The following is a 15,010-nucleotide window of genomic DNA, read 5'->3' as shown; positions in this document are numbered from 1 at the left end:
CCAAGATCTGGACTAGTCTCATTATGTTGTATGAGACTTAAGATGCTTATTTTCTTCCAGGTGCTTTGCGTGCAAGTATGTCCAAGCCTATCTGGAGTTAACTATGATGTAGCTGTCCAAGAAAGATTAGCACGCTATTATCCTTTCCAGTGCCTATTAAAAGAATAAGACCTAACATTCCAAACCAAGCTTTATTAAACAGATGATACATATAAAATTAATACCTTAGTAATATGAGGAATTATAGTTATAATAAGGAATTCATTTTCTTAATCACCTTGCTACTAATTCTTAGCAATCACAGCAAATATAATCTAGTCTCCAATCATATTATTACAACACCTCCATGTAGCCGTGAGTTGGTAAGTCAGACCACATGTGCATACTCTGTGAGGACAAACATTGTGGCTGTTCTTGTGCAAAATTTTTATTCCTAAACATATCACAGTGTCATCCCTTGATACACTAGTTAATCAGTGCTTCTCAACTAAGGTAGTATATTAAAATCACTTGGAAGTTTTCTAAAAATTAAATACTGAGGTATAGTTTCCATTCCAACACACTGAACCCAACTCTGACATGAAGCCTGGATATCATGATTTTTTTCTAAAAGTGCAGCCAGGGTTGAGAACTATTATAAAGAATAAATGCATTTCTTAATAACGTTTCGGCTAAAAGATTACAGTTTGGAAGTTACTTGGAAAATAAGCAAGTAGCTGGGCTCGGTGGCTCAGCCTATAATCCCGCGCTTTGGGAGGCTGAGGTGAATGGACTGCCTGAGCCCGCAAGTTCGAGACCCGCCTGGGCAACGTGGCAAGACCTCATCTCTACAATAAATCAAAAACATTAGCCAGGTGTGGTAGCGCACGCCTGTAGTTCCAGCTACTTGGAAGGTTGAGGCGGAAGGATCGCCGGAGCCCAGCAGGTCGAGGCTGCAGTGGCCGGGAGCGGCCACTGCACTCCAGTCTGGGTGACAGAGTGAGACTCCAACTCAACAAAAAGAAAATAAGTAAAAAGACTTATCAACAAAAATGTACCATGCACTGCTACTGATGATAATAAGAAATTACAAAATTTTAAATATCTTACAGCATGAGATTTAATAAACTGGCACAAGAAAATAAAGCAGTTTAAAATGATGCACATGTACAATGAAAATAGGCTTGCGATACAGTGTCAAAGCAAATTACAAAACTGTATGTATCACACCTATACTTTTAACAAAAATAAGATAACAGCTATAGTAAGATATACATATAAAATCTAAAATAATGTTTTAACAGTGATTACTGTTAACATGGTTAATAACCAGAATGGTTAAATAATCAGTGGTAGAATTACAAATTTTTTCTTATCTTTATTATCTAACATATTTATATAGCATTTAATATTTAAAACCACATAATTATACATTTCAAAAGCTACAGAAAATATTCGTGCCAGACGTAGTGGCTCATGCCTGTAATTCCAGCACTTTGGGAGGCCAAGGCAAAAGGACTGCCTGAGCCTAAGTGTTTGAGACCAGCCTGGGCAACTTGGCGAAACCCCATCTCTACAATAAATCAAAAAGTTAGCCAGGTGTGGTGGTGTATGACTGTAGTCCTAGCTACTTGAAAGGATGAGGCTGAAGGATTGCCTGAGTTCAGCAGGTCAAGGCCGCAGTGGCCATGAGCATACCACTGCATTCCAGCCTTGGGAACAGAGTGAGAATCTGACTCAAAAAAGAAAAAAAAATTATTATACCCAATCTAAATCTCTTTTCACTTCCACAGTATTCCTTTGTTAGTGTTTTGGTTTTCTACAGTGATACAATCCAAGAAGAGAAAGCACAGATGACTTGTTATTTTTTTGTGTCAACTTGGCAAGGCTATGGTGCTCAGTTGCCTGGTCAAACACTAAGTTCAGCTGTTAATGTGAAGCTATTTTGTAGATGTGATTGATTAACATTTACCATCAATTGACTTTAAGAAAAACAGATTACCCTCCATAATGTGAGTGGGTCTCATTCAATGAGCTGAAGACTTTAAAAGCAAAAATTGAGGTTTCACAAAGGAATTCTGCCTCAAGACCATGTAACTTAGAAATTCTGCCTATGTTACCAGCCTGCCTTAAAAGATTTCAGACTCAAGACTCATCAATCTTACCTGCATTTCCAACCTGTTGGTCTGCCCTTCAAATTTCAAACTTACCATCTCCTACATTAGTCAATTCCTTAAAATTAATCCATACCTCTCTTACTCTTTCCCTCCCTCACCCTCTCCCGATATAGAGTTGACCCTTGAACAACATGGGTTTGAGCTGCGCAGGCCCATTTAAAATCAGATTTTTTTCCAGTAAATATTATCAGCCCTCTAAATCAGTGTGTTCCACATCTGCAACCAAACACAGATCATATTATACAATGTCAAGGAATGCAAAACCTAAGTATACAGAGGATCAATTTTACATATCCAAGGGTTCTGCAGGGCTAACAGTGGGACTTGAGTATGTATGAATCTTTGTTTTCATGGTCAATCCTGGAACTGATCCCCTGAGGACACTGAGGAATGATATCAATATCAATAACTAATCTATATCTATCTCCTTTCGGTTCTGTTTCTCTAGAAGACTCTGACTGATGCATGACTGAAATCCATAAATAATCAAAACCTAACCACTCCTCTATCTCCATCTACCAACTTGAGCTTTGCTGGTTCCACTAAGGGACCAAGTAGAAAAGATGAAGGAAATTCCTTACTCTTGCTACTTACAGCTACATTTTGTAGGGCATAAGGCTGAGCTACTACAGCTGTCTTACCATAGGTTTTCAGAGTAGAATTTTCTTCCCTCTGAAGGTCTTCCAGCCAAACTGCAAGCACAGAGGAATCTGCATTCCAGAGCAAGTCATTTACCTAGAAGGTAAAAAAGATCTGTCATTGGCCATTAGTTATACATCTACTTCAAAATCTTTACAATAGATGAATTTCCTCTCACAATAGCTGAAGAGCTCTGACAAATCAAATAATCCTACCTGAGCTAATTCCTTCCTATAAATTACTAATCTATAGAGGCATTAAACAAATCTGTGAAATACGTACGTCACTATATGTAAAGGACTTAAAAAATATATATATATATTATGCTTAAAGATTACAACAGACTTTAAGAAACTTAATCAAATGCAAGGTGAATTTTTAGACAATCAGGGAAATTTGATTATGGTCTGAGTATTAGGTAACACTAAGGTAATGTACAATAACAGAATGATGGTTATGTAAAGAGAAATGTTCCTGTCAGAAATAAATATTGAAAATATAATTTCTAGAATTAAAATGCCAGGAAATAAAAATGTGTGCTTGTATGTGTATGCATAGGTGAGGGAGGAATAAATAGATGAAAAAATTTTGCAAAATGTTGATATCTGTTGAAATTAATAGGCATGTGGGAGTTCATTAAACTTTCAACTTTTAAGATGTTTAAAATTTTACATAAAAATTACCATTTGGGCCAGGCTTGGTGGCTCAGCCTGTAATCACAGCACTTTGGGAGGCCAAGGCAAGTAGACTGTCTGAGCCTGCAGTTTTGAGACCAGCCCGGGCAACTTGGTGAGACCTCGACTCTACAATAAATTTAAAAATTAGCTGGGCATGGTGGCGTGTGGCTGTAGTTCCAGCTACTTGGAAGACTGAGGCGGAAGGATCATCGGAGCCCAGCAGGTTGATGCTGGGCTGGCCATGACTGTGCCACTGCACTCCAGAATGAGACTCCAACTCAAAAAAAAATTACCATTTGATGTTTTTCTACCTCAGCAAGGATCTTAATGGTTCTGAGCTGCTTAAGATTTAAATGTTATAAATGGAAAACACTTATCATTAGAATTATGTTTTTGTCAAAATAAACAATAAAAACTAGCATTTCTATTTCTTGTCTGTGTTTTATCTCAGATAGGAAAGAAATACATTATTTGCAAAATCTCTTTGGAAAAACAATTCCACTTTTACAAAACAACAAAATCACAGGAAGTCATCATTTTTATTACTATCTACTATGAAACGTCTATTTACACATCTTTATCAAATATAAACCCCATCCATAGCTGTAGAAAGTCCTCTAAGTTTAATGGCATTTACCTTAACCTCATCTTTGAGGAAGGGAAGTGTAAAGTATCCATGAAGAAGTCCATTTTTCTCAAAAAACACAACATCTTGCTGGTTGGGTTTATCTTGTGTAGATGCAATCAAACTGCCTGAGGGTCTTAAAACAAACCCAGTGTTAGAACTCCAAAAACTCATTCAACTGGCTTAAGAACAATATGAAATTTGGAAAAGAGATTTTTTTTTTTCAGCAAAAATAAATGAAAAGAATTAGTATCTTTATCCAAGGACATTTAAAGTTCCATGTGTCCGTTGTCTCTTGGCAATCAAATCACTCTAGTGTGGAACTGCACCATCCAGAAGAAAGAGTGCCTTTTCCTAATTTGCATGAAGGCTCTATTTGTTTTTTTGTTTGTTTTTATTAATCACTATTTTTTATTATGGTGTTGTGGGGTACAGTTAAGGGTTAGGTATACAAGTACGTTTCATTCAGGCACCCTGTTGATAAGAGGTGTTTCCCGTCCCCAGACAGATATTTGCTGCCATTGATCCCATCTCCCTCCCCTCCCCCATAGTTTCCCACTACTGTCAGTCATTTTCTTATAGTATTACATTGGATATTAAAGGTCCATTATATGAGTGAGAATATGTGATACTTGGATCTTTGCTTCTGTGAGAGGTCACTCAGTATTATAGACTCTAGTTCCATCCAGGATGCTGCAAAATTCATGATTTTGTTCTTTTTTATGGCTGCGTAGTATTCCATCGTGTATATGTACCACATTTTTTTAATCCAGTTCTCTTTTGATGGGCAGCATGGTTGCTTCCAGGTTCTTGCTATTGTGAACAATGCTGCGATAAACATACGTGTGCAGGTATCTTTTTTATAGAGTGATTTGAGTTCTTCAGGATATATTCCCAGTAGGGGCATTGCGGGGTCATATGGGAGGTTGATATTTAGAGCTTTTAGGAATCAGAAGGCTCTATTTGTCCAGAGACTTACAGATCTACAGTGCATTTGGATGACTTTTTAAAATCAATAAATAAAACTATTCCAAGTATGTTCTAAAAATCATAGCCTATTTCTCCTTCAATTATATGACTTCAGCAAATATTCTATACTCCGGCAGACCTCTTTTAAGGTTTTTTTGGTCTACTAAAAACTGTTTTTTTTTTTTAAATCAGAGTCTCACTGTCTTCCAGGCTGTAGTGCAGTGGCACGCTCACAGCTACTGCAGCCTTGACCTGCTAGGCTCAGGCGATCCTACTGCTTCAGCCTCCCAAGTAGTTGGAACTACAGGCATGTGCCACCATGGCTGGCTAATTTTTTTATTTATTGTAGAGACAAAGTCTATGTTGCTTAGGCTGGTCTGGAACCCTTGGGCTCAGGCAATCCTCTCGTCTCCACCTCCCAAAGTGCTGGGATTACAGGTGTGAGCCACTGTGCCTGGCAAAACATCTTAATTACCTCATCATATTCATATTTTTCTCAGGAATTTTAAGTAAAATCCAGTCTTTTCTTGCTCTCTAATCCAATACCATTTAAATACTGGTAGAAAACAAGATGTCTGAAATCTGGAGACCTACTGGTTTTGCATGTAACTGATGCTGACACAGAGAAGATACTTCTATTTAAAACTAGTGCAGCCATAAGCATATTGGGCCAAGGAGGTAAACGAAAGGAGGGGGTCAATAAGTATGTTCCATGGCAAGTAAATCCTTTACTGTGGGTATTTATGCAGAGGAAGGAAGCTCTTTCCCGGTTTTCACAAAAGCTCCGTTTGCCCTACTGAGATTTGCAAACTGGGACTTTCCTTACAAGCACCATTTTCTGCTTTTTTAGACAATGACTTCATACAGGCTCTGCCTATAACCAGAACCTTTTAAGAATTAGGAATGCAAAATGTATGGGACCTTGGAATGATGAGATCTGCAAAGAAGCCCAGAATCTACTATTTGAGTTAAATTCAGACTTTAGAGAACAGAAGGAAAGAAAGAGGCTGTTACAGCCAAATGTGTATAAACAGTCTTTTGTGTTTTGTAAACATCTACATTTGGTGAGTACCACCACCTCTACTCTGGTTCCATGAATTTCTTTGAGGAAGAAGTACAAAAGTTTCTTCTCCCACTCACTTCCAAGCCAGGGCTGGTCCCAGTCCTGCCACAGGCTCACTGGTTGATTGCAAAGCAAACTCTCGGTTCCAAACTCTGACCTTCCGAGCCCCTGTGCAATAGATGAAGTAAAACAACATATACTTAAAACATTATGAAAATGTCAAGTTAGAACTTTCCAAACATCTTCCTTATAAAAACTACATGGTTTTACAAAGTCAATTAGATTAATCCTGTTAAAAATATGTCTCACCAGGTGGGAGGCTGGACCACATAGTCTCAAGAATCTTCTAAATCTGAATTCCAAACTCATTTAACATCTAAAGCAGCACATCTTTACCTCATATGTGTCATGAATACCCCAATAAAAGCAAAAGAAGGAAAATCTCCTGAAACTGTAGTAAATTTAAGAACAATTTTTGGTTAGCTTCAGTTTATTTCCATACCTGTTTCTGGGCAAACAACACTCACAGCAAAAAATTGCCCATCCCCACGCCAAGTAACTTGTGGTCGATGGTCATCCCAGGGCAAAGCTGACTCATGCTAAAGAGAGGAGGAAACACCAATATTACTGGGGGACCTTAAAGGGCCCAGAGTCAAATGAGCCTCAGGTCAATACATAGAAATCTTTTATATGAAATTTAAGCTATTTTGAAAATCAGCTTCACAGGATCCTCAGAAATCCTCCTAGAAGGGCTTGTAAACCAAGAAATCATCAAAAAATAAAAACAAAAACTTAAGGCCAGGCATGGTGGCTCACGCCTATAATCCCAGCACTGTGGGAGGCTAAAGTGAGAGGATAGCATGAGCCCAAGGGTTCAAGACCAGCCTGAGCAACATAGTGAGATCTCGTCTCTACAAAAAAACATCCCAGAAATTAGCCAGGTATGGTAATGCATGCCTGTAGTTCCAGCTACTTAGGAGGATGAGGCGGGGGACTGTCTGAGCCCAGGAAATGAGGCTATGATGAGCCATGATTGTGCCACTGCAGCATAGATGATAGCGGAGACGTTGACTCAGAAAAAAAAAAAGCTGAAGACACTACTTTGGTATATCACAAAACAACAAAGTTTTAAAATATACAAAATAAAACTTAAAAAGTCTTTCTTTGGGTATTTTTTTTTCAAGTGAACTCCAAGAATAGCAACAGAGGAAAAAACTACAGATATAGGTATTAAATATAATGAGCTAAGGAACATATCAGGTAACTATGATAAGAAAATAAATGTTTTGCTTGTCTAATAGTCTTCTCCATATATTCACAATGCTTACTCCTTTATCTCCTTCAGATCTAAAATCAAATAGCACCTTCCTAGTGTGGCCATCCCAGACCGTCCCATCTGCTGCTATCTGGCACTCTTTATCTTGCTTTATTTTCCTCCAGAGCATTTTTCACCCCTGGACATATTATACATTAATATTATTTTAATAGAGTATCCAATGAATATATGCTTTATTGAGGTTAGGGATTTTGTTCCAGTGCCTGGCACACAATAGGTGCTAAATATACGGCTTTAAATAAATAAATGATCGACTGCCTAAGAAAGTAGAAAAACAGATTATGTGGGGAGGGGGGCACCATCAATAAAGGTACCTGCATAATGAACATCAGTATACTTAACCCTGAATTGTACCCCACATCTCTAAAATAAAAAATTTGAAACAAAAAAGAAAGTAGAAAAATAACACACAATGCAACCAACCTCCTGTATCAGCATTACTGGGCACTAGGAGCACCCAAGCAGGGAGTAAACTGAGAACTAAAGCAATACAACGTAAAAAAAACAAAAACAAAAAAAACCAGTCACGTGAAAACCAACGCCTGACTAATCCAAGGATTTTTGTTTTGTTTTTTGACAGGTAGTTATGAACTTTCACACCAAAACAAAACCACAGAAAGTCTTCAGAAAAAGTTCATGAGTAGGCCTAGAGTAGGCTACTGAACAGTAGATTAGATAATAGAATGAAGGGTTTTTTCCCTATTATCCAAATCATTTTATATCACTAATAAAACCTAATTTTGTCAATACTAGACAATTCTTACTCTAGCAAGTACCAGGTATACAATGTTTTCAGAGCTTAACAAAGTATAGAAAACTGCCTTATTCTGAATACTACTGCAAATTCCCTTAAAGTAGTAACTTTTAACAACTTTATAGGGATGTAATTTATATTCTACTAAGGCTCACCACCTGAAGTACACAACGCAATGTCTTTTAAGTATAGTTACAAAGTGTAACCATCACCATAATCTAAATTTTGAACATTTCCATCATCCCCAAAAGAAACCCAATACACATTAGCAGTCACTCCTTCCTGCCCAATCCTCCTGCCCTCCAAGCCCTAAGCAACCACTAATTTACTTTCTGTCTCTACAGATTTGCCTATTCTGGGCATTTCAAATAAATGGGATCATATAATACGTGATTTTTTTGTGACTGGTTTCTTTCAACTAACATAATGTTTATGAGGTTCATCCATGTTGTAATGTGTATCAGTAAAGTATTATTTTAAAATTCAAAATATATGGCCTTAGTCACTGCATAATTTACTTGTTGCTTAGAATATACAAATGTGCAAAAACTACTTAGTCAAGTTAATTCTCCTCTACCTGATTTTACTCCTTCTGGAAAAAAGAATCACTTAAGAATTAAGGGGACATAAAAACCAGATGTCTAAAGCTGGACTACTATAGAGATCACCCCAAAGAATCAACCTTGATTAGGAATAGTTACTCCATTTTTCTGCCCTCTAAACATCCTTTACTGATTCTAATAGATCAGCAATTTTCAGAATGTTAAATTAGACCCACCTTGCATATTTTACTCCCAATATAGTTGTTTTGAAGTAGAAACTATGCTTTAAGTTTCAAAAGTTATCTGTCCACTATAATAAGAGCAGCAACTACCATTTGAGTGCATATCCTGTATTGGTGCTGTGGTAGCTGTTTTATATACATTACCTCCAAATCTCAATCCTTGGGACACTGTTATGCCCATTTTAAAGAAAGGAATAGAGAGATACAGAAATGCCAAAAAACTGGCCGAGGTCTTACCGCTACATGACATGATCATGCTGAGAATCTAATGTGTACTTCTCTAACAGAGATATGTGCTGCCCCTAGGGGTACCCAGCAGCACGCAAGAGGATAAACATGGCATAGCTTCCTGTGCCATTAATTTTATTGAAGAGTGGTATGCTTTAATTCATATTTTTAAAAACATTCAAATTGTATACAGATAAAATGTAAGAGTTTATTTAATATGAGTTAACTTAATGGGACGGTAGACAGTGATGCTACTTCCCAGGAGCCCCTAGAGCAGGCACTCCTCTTCTGTCCACATTCCTCTGCCTTCAGGGGCTCTCTAAGATTGAAAAGTACTGCCTTAGCCAGGCACAATAGCTCATGCCTGTAATCCCAACACTTTGGGAGGCAGAGACAAGAGGACTGCCTGAGCCCAGGGGTTCGAGATCAGCCTGGGCAAATTGGCGAGGCCTCGTCTTTACAATAAATAAAAAAAATTAGCTGAATGTGGTGGCACGAGCCTGTGGTTCTACCTACTTGGAAGGCTGAGGTGAAGGATCACGTAAGCCCCGCAGGTCGGGGCTGTGGTAGCCATGAGTATGCCACTGCACTCCAGACTGGGTGACAGGGTGAGACTCCTACTCAAAAAAAGAAAAGAAAAGTACTGCCTTGAGTCATTAAGACAGCATTATGTGGTTTTTAGAATTTTCTAATTCAGAAACAGGGAAAATAAAAAGTCAGAAAAACTATCTAATGTACACATATGTAGAAAAAATATGAGATTACTCATGTGAATGAATAGCAGTGAATGCAGGATGGTAGCTCTCTCTGGGGAGAAAGGGGAGGAATACTGAAGGCCTTCACAGGGTATTTCATCTCTGTCTGTGATGTTTTATTTTTTAAACTGGGTGATGAATATTGCTTATAACTATTTGCTACACTAAAAATAAATCACAAAGCAAGTTGGCAATTTTTTTTAAAAAGGTTCTTTTTAGGTTGGCTCATTCCCTGAAGGCTCTAAACAGTTTTACTAACGCAGAAGAGAACGATGTATTATTGACCTTTAAATGGACACCTAAGAGTTCCTGGTGAATGGCAGAACTTCTACTTATTCCAGTCAAGGTTCTTTATCCATCAAACCAAACTTACCATTTGCATCTGAAAGGCTGCTTGCCTGCCCTCTGATCCATGGAACTGTGTCTCCTTCTTACCCCATCCAACAGTGATGAACTTGCCTAGAAAACAATTGATTGAGAATATGCAAGACAACAAATAAGCTGCATGAAGTAAAATGAAAACAGGTTCACTGTTATGCTTCACGAAGTTAATCACTGACAATTACTTGGACCTTCTAAGATAACTCAATAAATTAACCAGTAGCAATATTTGAAAAACCTATGTTGCATATTATATGCCACAGTGATCTTGATGAATCTAAAATTCATTCATTCTTTCTCCTGGCAAGCTGTGAGCCCTTCTTTATTTTGGAAAGCACTTTACTGCCATCTAATATATTCCATGTTCTCTTGATGACATGAGTCAGTAATCTTACCTTCACTTTACAAGTAAGAAGAATGAAATATGAGGAAATTATGCAATATGTCTAAAACATAAAACCCAAGACAATAGGTAGGAATAAAAATCTGACTGTAAGCTTTCAATCAACTAATTCTATCCAACCTCCCAGCTTGTACTGTAGGTGGTGTAGGGAAGATCATCAAATCCAGCCCCAAACATAGACTTACAGATTGAGTGCCCCTAGTGGCAAAGGCCAAAATTAGAACATAAGGCTTCTGCCTTCCAGATTGGATTTCTTTCTAAATCATAATGCATCTCTTACATGAAATATAAAAGTAGAGTTGCTGAAACAACACAATTCTTCTATTCCTGGAGGTAGGATCTGGCATAGATCTTCAAGAGGTACTATAAAGATAATCTTGAAAGAATCAGTCAAACCCAGAACTCAGTACTTCCCCCCTGCAATTAATTCTGATGAAACAGGGCTGTTTACAATTTCTATAAATTATGAGTCAGTTTCTCAGATAATTCCATAAAATGTACTCCCATCCTCATTAAGAATCAAGTTTTCCCTGAAGAAACCTGTTACCCCACATCTTTAAAATTTAAGAAAAAAAAAATGAGTCAGTATGACCATTTCCTATCAGCTCACATCCAAGCACTACAGTACCTCAAAGCACACCATGCTGCTGTGTATACAAATAGCAATGCCTAGGCTGATGCACACCCCTGGGTTTCTATCTGCAAGTTTCCATGGAGAGGTAAAGAATAAAGAAGAAAGATAAATTTTCCAATGAGATCAGACAATAAGTGATGGGGTTACAGCAGGGATCTGCATCTACAGACAACATCTGCTTTTACAAACTCTTACTGGAACACAGCTATGGCTATGTATTGTCTATATCTGCTTTCATACTTTAATAGAACTGAATTGCAGAGACCATATAGTCGCAGAGCTAAAAATATTTACTACCTAGCCCTTCACAGAACAACTTTACTGATCCCTTGGTTAGAGTGAAAATATTCATCACTCCATAGACTGATTTTTTTTTTTTGTACTGATAAACACATTTCTAAGACCTAAGACCCTAACTTGGACTCCCTTTTCCCTGATTTACTGCATTAGACTTTTAATGAAAAAGCTGGTGGGAAAAGTCAGGCCCAGAGCACTTTCTCATCCCAAGGTGTGCTGTGTACTGGTTACTCTCTGTCCTCAAAGTTAGATGCCCCTGAGTTCCATCCTGGATCTTACTCTTCAGGACCATATCTGCTCTCTAAGCAATGTCGTCTGCTTCCCAAGACTGTCAGGATTTCCTACATACCAATGGCTCCTAGTCTACAGCTCAGTCTCACCTGAGCTTTAGCCCCTTATTTGCCTACCCCATGTGGCAATCCCATATGGTCCTTCAACAAACACAAAACAGAACTCACCACCTACCCTTCCTTCTTTTAGTTACTGACATCTTTATTCTCATCACCTGAGGTTCTAGCTGGAGTCCCACTTAACCCTTTCTTCCTCACCTTACATATCCAAAGTCTACTTATTTCACCTTCTAAACTGGTATTTCTAAAACCGGCCTAGAGCAGGAGGGGAACTATACACATATATTCCAAAAAAGTTTCTCAGATAATTCCATAAAATGTATTTCCATCCTAAGAGTCAAGTTTTTCCTGAATTCATTCCCACTTCTAGCCCCACATTCACCTTTCTTTTCTCTCACCTGGATTTCTGTAGCAACCTCCTACCTGATCACCCTGCCTCTAGCCTATTCCCTCTCCACACATCAACAACAACAAAATGGCATCAAGAGTCATCTTTCTACTAGAAAAATAGCTTTAAACCTCTCAATATCAAAACCTTTAATAGTGGATCAACTATAACTTAGTGTCCAAATTCCTTACCACAAAATTAATCCAAATGCATCTAATTTACTTCATTCTACACTCATGTCCTGCCATGAGTAAACCATGGTGTTTCTACGAAACATCCCTCCCTTAAAATGGACTCATTACCTTGCTTGGACTACTCAGACCTCATGTACCCAATACCAATTCTGCTGAGAATCAGCTCAAGTCAGCCTCCTTGGGGAAATATTCCCTCACTACTGCTTTCCTTCCCTTATGCTACCTTAATACCTGCACATCATGTCATTACTGTACTTATGACTCTTTAAAGGAAAATTCAACTACTTAACAATTTTTGAGCTATCCATAGTACTAAACACACTGTTGGGTTCGTAGTACCTATTCAAGAATTATTTCAGAATAAATTATTTTTAAATAAATAAATGAGAAGCAGTTCTCTAAATGATTTCTCAGCTACTCGGCCTGATTAAAGAGAAAGGGAAGGGGAGAGGTTATTTCAACTGCTGCTGAGATCTGATTTCATTCCTTCTTGTTCCACTAACTCTGAGAAATCATTTAGAGAACTGCTTCTCATTTATTTATTCAAAAATAATTTATTCTGAAATAATTCTTGAGTAGGTACTACGAACCCAATATTACACTCAATAAGCACCTCGCTTTTCCACATCCCTTTTAATAACCCCACAGACTCAATGCCCAAATGACTTCAGCCAGATTTTAACAAGACAACAATTTGTTCCCATGAAAATGCAGATCTGGATCTAACAAGCAGAAAAAAAGTATCAGCTTTCTATCCCACCTCTCATTTTCTTCTCCCTAAAACTGTAATGTAGAAATATTACTTTTATTCTAGATTGTACAGTCCCTTTCACTGAAATCCCATTCTAAGCCTTTCCTAGGGTTTGGACAACAACTACCTTAAGAATCAATTTCTAGCCAGGTTCGGTGGCTCAGCCTGTAATCCCGCACCTTTGGGAGGCTGAGGTGAGTGGATTGCATGAGCCCGCGGGTTCGAGACCCGCCTGGGCAGTGAGACTTCATCTCTACAATAAATCAAAAAATCAGCCGGGCGTGGTAGCGCGCGCCTGTAATTCCGGCTACTCGGAAGGCTGAGGCGGAAGGATCGCCGGAGCCCAGCAGATCGAGGCTGTGGTGGCTGGGAGCGGCCACTGCACTCCAGCCTGGGCGACAGAGTGAGACTCCAACTCAAAAAAAAAAAAAAAAAAGAATCAATTTCTATTTTTCAGGTTATTGACAAAGCCACCCCTCAGACATGAAATGAAAGACCAGAGGAAGGCCTTTAAAGGTCTGGGGTGGGCTGAAGGAACTGGGCTCACATATATTTCATAAATGAGGTTTAAGTTTCACAGCTCTTTGGGTTTATGGAATAGTTATTAGTGTACATGAAAATGATTAAAACTGGGAAGGCAGCCGGGCTCGGTGGCTCAGCCTGTAATCCCGCGCCTTTGGGAGGCTGAGGTGAGTGGAATGCCTAAGCCCGCGGGTTCGAGACCCGCCTGGGCAGGCGAGACCTCATCTCTACAATAAACCAAAAAATCAGCCGGGCGTGGTAGCGCATGCCTGTAACTCCGGCTACTTGGAAGGCTGAGGCGGAAGGATCGCCAGAGCCCAGGTCGAGGCTGCGGTGGCCAGGAGCGGCCACTGCGCTCCAGTCTGGGCGACAGAGTGAGACTCCAACTCAAAAAAAACAAAAAAAACTGGGAAGGCACTTAAGGTCACAAATGTTTTAAGTAAAGCTATACTCACTTTCACCAAAATCGTCCTGGTGGATTTGCTGCTCCATGATTGGTTCAAAGTCTTTTGTCATCATAATCAAGGTGTGTTGACCTTACAGGGGCACAAACAAGAATGACTTTGTTTTCATGAAACAAAACTGATACTCTCTAAGTATCTGTGGCTCTGTAAACTAGAGTTGAAGTGAAGAAATTAGTCCAAATAGGGCAGAAATTCAAAATGCTTTAACTTATAAACAAACAAGGCCAGGTGCAGTGGCTCACACCTGTAATTCTAGTACTTTGGGAGGCCAAGGTGGGCAGACTGCTTGAGTCCAAAAGCCTAGGCAACACAGCAAGACCTCGTCTCCACAAACAAATAAAAAAATTAGCCAAGCATGGTGGTGTGTGCCTGCAGTCCCAGCTACTTGGGATGCTGAGGTAGAAGAATCGCCTGAGCCCAGGAGGTTGAGGCTGCTGTGAGCTGTGACGATCATGATCATAGACACTTAACTCCACCAGAGGCAACAGAGTAAGACTCCACTCAAAAAAACAAATAACAAACAAAACAAAAAGTTTTGCCTAGAAAAGCGACCTAGTGCTTATGCTCAGCTATATATGTGTCTAAAGCTGAACATAAAAGTCCACATAGCCCTCTTCCACTAACTTTAACATTCCTAATT

General features: G+C 38.8%; 1 protein-coding gene across 1 annotated transcript in view; it reads right to left on the bottom strand.

The window, feature by feature from the left end:
• The window catches only part of ELP1 (elongator complex protein 1), a 48,475-nt gene that overhangs the window by 27,385 nt on the left and 6,080 nt on the right, over positions 1-15,010 (bottom strand). Inside the window, exons 5-10 of the mRNA XM_008072788.1 lie at positions 14,362-14,442; positions 10,360-10,445; positions 6,632-6,728; positions 6,207-6,297; positions 4,110-4,233; positions 2,798-2,891 (exon numbers count right to left, since the gene is read on the bottom strand). Coding sequence (XP_008070979.1) covers positions 2,798-2,891; positions 4,110-4,233; positions 6,207-6,297; positions 6,632-6,728; positions 10,360-10,445; positions 14,362-14,442 — 573 coding nt within the window. The remainder of the gene's footprint in view (positions 1-2,797; positions 2,892-4,109; positions 4,234-6,206; positions 6,298-6,631; positions 6,729-10,359; positions 10,446-14,361; positions 14,443-15,010) is intronic.

This window comes from Carlito syrichta, unplaced genomic scaffold (genome assembly GCF_000164805.1).
Source record: "Carlito syrichta isolate Samal-C Ts95f unplaced genomic scaffold, Tarsius_syrichta-2.0.1 Scaffold315407, whole genome shotgun sequence".
Taxonomy (NCBI): domain Eukaryota; kingdom Metazoa; phylum Chordata; class Mammalia; order Primates; family Tarsiidae; genus Carlito; species Carlito syrichta.
Note: the sequence above shows the minus strand (reverse complement) of the source record. Positions and strands in the feature narration are given on the sequence as shown.